We start from the raw sequence: 9095 nt of genomic DNA on the forward strand, positions 1-9095 counted from the left end.
GTTACTAGCCACCCTCTCCCTAAGATGGCATCATACCCCTTCTTCTTCAGTGGGATTATCACAAAATCCAGTAGGAAGGGTTGTGTGCCGATGGTCACCGGCTGGGCCATCAGGGTGCCGAGTGGCTTGATGCTGTGTTGGTTTGCTCCCACCAAGTTGAATGTGGGTGGCCATAGTGTTGGCTTCGAGCTTCTTCCATGTATCCTCCTGCAACACATTCACCCCAGGAACCTCCGTCCACGATGGTGTCTTTGAGCATAGCCCTGAGAGTTCCCATCTCCACTACCGCAGGATGGTGACCACTATTTAAGGCCAACAACATTGGGTCAGCCGAGGGGCTGATCGAATCTTTCGCCCGTGTTACATCCGAAGGTGCCTGTTTAGTGGTTTGTACGAAACTGAAAATGGCGGTTCTTAGCTGTGGCATTGTGTCTAGAAGATGCTTCACTCGTATCGGTACCTCTATCTACAATACTTGCCCAATTATGTTATTTTTGGCTTCAGTACGGGATGATGTACTCACCACCCCTGCATTGTTCCGTCGTTCTGCCGTCATCTCGTGCTCAATTTTGGCTTTTGCCTCCCGTAATCTCTGCTTCTCCATACGGGGGTCGGGATAAGTGGCCTTTTTGGTCTGAGCACAGGTGATTGCCAGTACTTTATCACCAGTCTTCTCAATGTTGAGGAGATTAACCCTTGGCTTGGGGCAATTTGTCTCATTGTGGTCTCCAAGACCACACCATCTGCACAAGTGCTGCAGTGCCTCCTCTTTCTGGCAATCCCGCGCAAAGTGTCCCACTGGTTGCATGCCCGACACTGAATCATCGGCCGTCCCTTGGCATCATACTGCATTCGACTCTGATTATTGCTATTATTATTGTTGCCTCTTCCCCCCCTTCGGTTACCTCTATAATCGCTAGATGATGCCGTGGTCTTGGCTTGAGGCTACGATGTGCTTGCTGTCGTTGATGGCTGCTCTTGGGTGAAGAGAACTTGGTTCGCCCATGTCTTCATGTTGTAGGGACATTCTTTGGTGGAGTGTCCCAACACTTGGCAAATATCGCAGAAGGCCTTTTTTGGACAAGAGCTTTTTGTGTGACCTTCCTCCTTACATTCTGCGCACCATACTTCCTCATTTTTGCTGGTGCTTCCCTTCATGCTCTTGAATTCCTTCATCATGCGATGCATATCCTTCTGAAGGGCTTGCACCTTTTTACTCAACCCCTCGTCACTGCTACTTCCATTGGAGGAGTCCTCTTCAGAGGATCTGTCTTTCTTTTTCTTGGATGTCTTCCCTTCATTCTCTAGGTCCATTGCTCAGTTATAGGCATCTTCGTAGGATGTGGGGGGTACAATTTTTATTTTCCTTTTGAGTGATGATTTTAAGCCCTCCACAAACCACCTTTTCTTCAACCCATCGCCGGGCTGGTTTTCCATTCTTCCCAACAATTCCTTGAGGCGTTGGCTATATGCTCGGATGGTCTCACTTTTCCCTTGCTTGGTGCTCAGGATTTTTGCTACGATTTCATTATCGTCTCTGAGGAGTCGAAACTCCTTTTCGAAGGCTTTGTGCAATTCATCCCAAGTTGTCAGTTTGGTTTTATCAGCATCCGAGTACCAATCGATGGCTAGTCCTCGTAGGGTGGTGGGGAATTGCACCACCCATTCCACCCTATCGGCCACGCTGTTGGCTGACCAGATTGTCTCACATGTACGACAATGCCGTATGGGGTCTTCTTTCCCATCTCCGGTGAATTTCGGCAATTTTTGTCGATTTGCTATTACGTTCCTTGGCGGCGGCTTGGTCTGCCCTTCGGAACTAGAACTTGTCCCTCCAGGAACTCCTCCTCCAAACACTGGTCCTCCTTGCTGAGATTTGGTCCGTTGGGTCCCACCAAGTTGCTCTGACTACTAGGGTGTGATGAGCTTGCCCCGAACAGATTGCTTCTACTACCGTGACTTTGTGTCCTCCTGACACCTTCGGTCGCACCGGTATCCTCCGCCTCTCTATCCTCGGTCTTTGTCTCGTCTTCCCTCCTGGTCTCGGCACCTCTATATGGCGTGTACGGCTCTACCGTACTCCCGTCACCGATCTCCTCCAATGTTAGGGAAAGGTCTCCCAACCGTTTCTTGGTGGTTTCGATTAGCACCGAATTTTGGCCCTCGCCAGAATTAATTCTAAATTCTCCTTATGAAATAGAACAAGACATCATATTAAAAGAACACTTTTATTAATTCATCCCTCGTATACAATGTATGTCATTGACATACCCATTACAATGGGGTGTTCTTGTTTATTCTCCTTCGCCCGTACACAGTTCAGTTCGGTTTCATCGCGCTCCTCTTCTTGGTGCTCGTAAAACTCCCGTAGGATTTGTTGTCATCGGTTCTCCCGATAGGTTTCTTCCTTGCGGTTTTGAAGAGCCAAAAATGCTTGTGCCAGAAGGTTGGGCAAGTTGCTCAACAAACGATTTACCGCCGGGCTTACACCAAGCGCACTCCACACAACATCCTCTTGAACATCCTTGGTGGTGGCTTCTCTTCGTACGTGTGTTTCGATCGCCGCCTGGAGGATGCAGGAGAAATCTTTCGTAAGTGCTAGTTCTCCCTCGAGGCAATGGTTGTCCCATTATCCACGTGCCATGTAGTATACTCCCATGCTCCAGATTAATTTAGGCAACGACGCCAGATGTTTACCCTTTGGGTGAGCAGTTTAAAACATACAGATAGAATGTTTAACGAGAAACCATAATGCCATACATACCAGATGATAAGATCAAGCAAATATAAGAGATACTATTTCCATTCATAATCATGTGTCTTTACAAGTTACCTTCCACGGCATATAATGGTACCGAGGGGATGCGAGGGACAACCGTCGCACCCGTAACTACCATCTCTCGGTTACATTACTAACAAAGTAAAGTACTATCTAATTAACTACTGCTGTATTCCCGTACAATATTACCGCCAACAATGTATAGGTCCGCTCTTATGAACACTGATGCTTTTCTTGATGGTTCGATCTGTCTCTTTATTGCTGGGCACTGTCAGCTCCTTAAGAGGATTGATGTTTCTTGGGTGGATTGATAATTCTCTTTGTGGTTTGATATAATGATTCTAAATCTGATCTTGGTTTGCACTGCTGCTCATAATGGTATTCTCTGATCTGGATCCTGGGTTTTCCTTTACTGCTGTTTATACCTGAATCTCTCTTATGTCTTTCGATGCTTCTTTTTCTTTACTGAAATATTAATATAGATGATTTGATCTCTGCTACGAATCTCCGTTTACAAGCACCACGATATTAAGAGTAAAAGTATTGGACTTTGTGGTAACTGGATCTTCCATTATTGTATGAATACTCCGTTTTAAGGGTATGGATGCAAGTAGAAGTTTTGAGCCAATATCGAAGATTTGTGCATGACATCTGAACAGGTTATTTTGTCGGGAGCGATCATATGCGATTATAGGGACAGTGACCTTAAGGAAAGGGAATAACTTCGAAGACAAGTATTGACCCGATAAATTGATGTAGTCAATGAAGGCATCAATTAATGACAAGCTTGGGAAAAACAATCGATTTATCATACGAGATCGATAAGATTATTATGTGGTAGATATCGATAATAGCATCAATGGGAAGCTTCCATGAGATTAAGTCATATCAAAAGAGATGAACCAATAAAGACATTAAACAATTTACAACCTTGCTAATGACCTATCAGCAATAGACCAAGAATACTAAACTGTTTACAAATTAATTGACATCGTTTATAATAACAGAGGCGGCAACTAATGTGTTACCACGACAATTACCAATTGCCTTGAAGGGGTGTGTTATGCATGTGCACGTCCCAAATGTACATGGATTTTATTCCTCATATCTCTGTATCATCTACTTTGTATTTATTTAAGGCAATCAAGTCTATGACTGCTTTCAACATATAATTTACATATATTTTGTGCTTTTCAGGCCTGGAAAGATTCTCACATGAAGGACTTTGTGAAAATGTGCGAGAATTTTATGTCAGACTTGAAACAGCCAAGTACCACAAGGCATGTATCTATTTAAAAGGCTTTTTTTGAATCAAAACCTGGAAAGATTATATTTCTGAAAAGACAGTCTGATAAAAATAGTAGAATATTTGATATGAACAATGGCTACATTTACATACGCATTATATATATTATTGTTTTCTCTCAAGAATTATTTGCATGATGGTGCTTCCGACTCGATTGTAATCCCTGATCAAACTTTTAGGCTCTTTGGTATGTCTTTATATATTTTTTATACTGTATTGTCTCGGTGATGTTATGTTTGACAGCTAATTGAATCTGGCCACATGGTTCAGATTTGTAGAAAGGTTTTTTTGGTTTACTAAGTGCTTTGCCTCCATAATGCAATTGAATATCCAGAGCTAGGAAAATAATAACTAAGAGACAACCTACCCAAGATCTATTTTTCAGTAGGGAAGGTTATTTATCAGGACCCAACATGCATTTCTACATCTTAACAATTTATCTAGACTCAAATTTATATTGATGCTAAGAGTCACATGCATAGAGGCATTTAATTAGTGCAATCAAGATATTGAGAGTAAATGCCCTAAAACACCGAGGCAAGTATGGATTCTAGTTTATTTAAGTGAAGATAGGGAGGCCTCTACAACCGTAGCTAGTATCTCAAATTGCAAAAGATTTTTCAAAGAATCATTGTCTAAAATGATATATGCAAGCCCCTTGCTTTTCAAGGGCTTCAAAATATCATAATATAACTACTTAATTATTCATATTTCTCTTCATTGTCATTTTTCATTGTTATTTTTCTGAAGACTTCTCATTAAATTGTTACAAAGAACATGCAAACTCGGTATAAACTACAATTTTTTTGAATGTTGTGCATGAAACTAAAAACAGTGATCTTTAGGGTAACTGATGCTGGCAATTCTTACCTTCTTGTTTCGTTGAATGATGTTTTTTAAAACAAGAGTTCATTTAATAAATTAACATACGCAATATTTACAAGTGAATAGAATAAAACAAATGAAAATAATTGTTTTTAGTTAGTGATTTTGTATTGTTATTTTAGATGTTTAAAGAAAGGTCAAAGGGAAAAATCACTATTCACATTTCCACATTAATTATGCACATATAAGCTTAATATCCGCATGAGTTTGTAAGTATTGGTGAGAACATCAACTCTTTCACAAGTTCAAGACTTACGAGTGTTATGGCTATGAGGTGATGGGATTATGTGCATGAAGATGGTATTGATAAATGGACATTCAAGATTGAGCTTCATGTTGAAGAGTTAAAAATACTAATGATAAGATTATGAAAGACATTAAGGAATGTATGTATTGGAATGGTGTATTTTATTAACAGTTTTAGTCACAAGATTTACCCTTAGTTTTACTAAGGATAGTATATGACTGTAATAAGTAATGTCAAATATGATTCTTAAATGTTTTCAAAAGATTTATAGTTAATGTAAATGCCTATTTTATCAAAGTAATTGTCACAAGATTTACCCTTAGTTTTACTAAGGATAGTATATGACTGTAATAAGTAATGTCAAATATGATTCTTAAATGTTTTCAAAAGATTTATAGTTAATGTAAATGCCTATTTTATCAAAGTAATTGTTAACATAAAACTAATAATCAATATTATATCTATTTTTTATTATTAAAATTTGAATAGGCTTAAAAATTGTGTATTAATATAACACATCTAATTTGATTTAGGTTAGCTATAAGATCTCAATTTAGATTTTTTTTTAATCCTATACACACATACATCAAATTCCACAATGTAAGAGTATGAAAGTTATCCTCAAATTATTTCAATAATTAAAGTAATAATTTATTTCTTATACAAGATGATAATATTAGTACTATATGAATATATGGTACATGCCAATTTTAATTAAAGGTTAAATGAGCCAATATTCAATACCATCATAATGGGTGGATTTCATTAATTTGTAACAAAAGCACTTGTAGAAATTCTTACAAAAGAATGATGATTATGTGTTGTATTAGAACATATTTTTAAATTAACTAAAATGAAAAATTATCACTTAAACATGATGAATTAGTATACCATTTATTATAAAAATAGCATCTAGAACCTCCTTTATCAATGTTATGAAGTATTTTAGAGATAATGTTAAACTCTTTAACCAAGATGTGATTCCCACAATTATTATAAGCCAAAATGTAACTAAAAAAATCAACAAGTATTTCCTACTAATGATTACCACACATAATAGTGATATAGTTCACATACATATGCAAATATGGTCAACACACGAGTACTCCAGCATAGATGAAATAGATGTTTAGGTAAAGTCATAATGAGAGATATGGTATCATCTCAAAGAGGAAGGGATGACAAGTATCTCTGTATGGTACATCCATTAAGAAAAACAAAAATGCATGTGTGGATGTCCAACATAAGTGATAGTTGAGGAGGAGAGCATTCTTAATCCATGTTTCCCTCAAGAGACAAACAATTAGGGGGGGTGAGTTATCACCCTGAAAATGGTGTAAAGGTTATAATGTTTACCACCACACTACAAAGAATGAAAGGAAAAACTTATGAGAATATAATAAAATCTAGTTATCTATGAGAAAGTAAGTGAAGATAAATTTACCTTTATGCATTTCTAGCATATATAATAGGATATAAAAAATAAATAATTAAATTTTTTTTTGAATGTTGCAATGGCTTAAATTATAGGTTAAGAACTTGTGGTAGGTGTGAGATTTTGCCAAGATCAAGAGTTCAATGAAAAGTACAAATAGAGAGACAAAATATAGGACATGAATAAACTGTATTCTCATCAATAGATAAATGATCAATTATTGTTACATACAATGAATATGAGCCCGCTTATATAGGCAAGGCTATATGGATATGTGAACACACAAACATGACATGTGGCTCAATAAGAAACAAGGATAGGTAAGGATAAGTAGGGGTAGGTAGGAGAAACAATAAAATATTCCACATGAGGTGGATCACCCACTAATTGTGAAATGTAACAACAAGATCAGACCACAAAAGGTGGAAATTCTCCTACACACACTATCTCAATGTGGCACAAACACCCAAGTGTTTCATACCCAAACTACTATGAAATGCATTATCCTAAGTAAACTTAAGTAAGGTGTAATAATATCCAACATGAATAATTAATTACACCAACACCCCCCTTTAAGTGCAACATAGGGGAATGCACTTAAGTCTACAATGCAACTAAGCAATGCAAGATGGGTCCTGGCTACGGGCCATGTTATGTTCCCATGTACAAATGGAAATGCATGCAAACCAATGCAATGAAATCTCTCATAAAGTGGGAAAAGAGAGAAAAACCCAATGGGAAAAAACCCTCCCCCAAAAGAGAGATGAAAACTATACAAGAGAACTCTCATAGAGGTGTGTGAGGAACAAAACCCCATGTGAGGAAAAAGTCCCCCCCATATGAGAGAAGAAGAGAAGCTAGGTAGCCCCCCCCCTCAATGTAGAATCTGCACCAATGGTAGAAGCTCGAGAATGAATGAAGAAACTGCTCCATGAACATCGAAAAACATTCCTCCCCTTAGGAAGAAACAAAACCAAAGGTGTATCCATGAAGTCTCCCCAATCATGAAGGGAAGATGTAGGAAGTCCAAGATCTAGTGGAGATGCACGTAGAAGAAGTCCCAAAGACTCACATGTCTCCTCTAAGGATAAATAGACCTCCTCCAACTGCTATACATAAGAATCCACAATCATATCAACCTCGAAAGAATGATCATGTAGAGAATGAACAAGAGAGTCAAAGTATGCCCTCGCAACAATCGAAGAAGGATCATCTTCATCAAAGAGAAGATGAATGTCATCAATGATGTCTCCCAAATTTGCAATGTAGGACTCCACAAACTAACCTGCAATGTCTGTCAAGTAGTCATCCCATGAAACTGAAGCTGGAAGAAAAGATATATCCTGCTACACTAAATCACAAGAAGACAAAACTGTCGCAATATCTGCATCATCAGGTGCAAGAGGTGATATGATATCAATAGGAGGAGATGAAATGCAAGGCTCAAGAACGGGGTCACATGTGAGAATCCCCAAGTTCAAGTACCCAAAGCTCTCCTAAAAAATTGAATCATCACAAGAAGTGTGATCATCATATGTAGAATCATCATGTGAAGAATCATCATATGTGAAATCATCCTCATCAACAAAATTTGGAAAGGAACATAACCGAGATGCATGAACCACCACCCTAGTCGCAATGATTGCTCTAGTCTCCAAGTCTCTAATGAAAATTGATTCAGGTGTGAACTCCACAATTCTCGTAGTTGCCCCATGTGTGATTTGATAGATGGAAATAAGATTGTTTGTCAAGTGGGGTACACACAACACATCATTGAAGGAGTTATCCCCAATGGCAATAGTTCCTTTCCCAATCACATCCATGTATGTATGACTGCCCATCAAAATCTGCAGCATGGTGCAAGGCTCAAATGTAGAAAACATAGACTGGGAAGATGCCATATGATGAGAAGCTCCCAAATCTAGAAGCCATCTCTCTGAATCATGACTTGTAGTAGCATAAAGAGCTTTTCCTTTTCTTGTCCCAAAAGAGTGAGTCTTCCTACTTGTTGAAGCCATGAATGCTTGCCCTTTCCCCTTTGAGTGTGAGGAAGTGGAAGTTGATGAATCCTCTTTGTAGGAATTAGGCAAATCGATGTTGTGTTTTTTGAGGATGTGTGTGAGCTCATCAATCTTCTTAGAATGGCAACGATGCTCCTCATGACCAAATTTTTTACAATAGGCACAAGTACGTCTCTCATTCTTTGGTGAATTGTCCTTCTTGGAAGAGGATGAATCTCCTTGTTGTGGAGAAGGTGGTGCTTTGTCCTTAGGCTTTTATTGCCATTTCTTCTTGTTTGAGTTGTTCCTTGATTTCCTTTGTTACCTTGAGTTGCCACATATGCTTGAGACTTAGAAGTCTTAAGAATGCCCATGCTTATCAACTTAATTTGTTCCATCATCAACATTTCGGTGAAAGCATCAAACGTAGGCATTGTGTAGCT

The 9095-nt window shown here is 38.6% G+C and overlaps 1 protein-coding gene across 2 annotated transcripts in view; it reads left to right on the forward strand.

Moving 5' to 3' along the window:
- LOC131072805 (AIG2-like protein D) overlaps positions 1 to 4294 on the forward strand; it is a 146016-nt gene extending 141722 nt beyond the window's left edge. For both annotated transcript variants that reach the window (XM_058009064.2, XM_058009063.2), the window contains exon 5: positions 3977 to 4294. In XM_058009064.2, the coding sequence (XP_057865047.2) occupies positions 3977 to 4075 (99 nt within the window). In that variant the 3' untranslated portion in view covers positions 4076 to 4294. The remainder of the gene's footprint in view (positions 1 to 3976) is intronic.
- Positions 4295 to 9095: the final 4801 nt, after the last annotated feature.

This window comes from Cryptomeria japonica, chromosome 2, assembly GCF_030272615.1.
Source record: "Cryptomeria japonica chromosome 2, Sugi_1.0, whole genome shotgun sequence".
Taxonomy (NCBI): domain Eukaryota; kingdom Viridiplantae; phylum Streptophyta; class Pinopsida; order Cupressales; family Cupressaceae; genus Cryptomeria; species Cryptomeria japonica.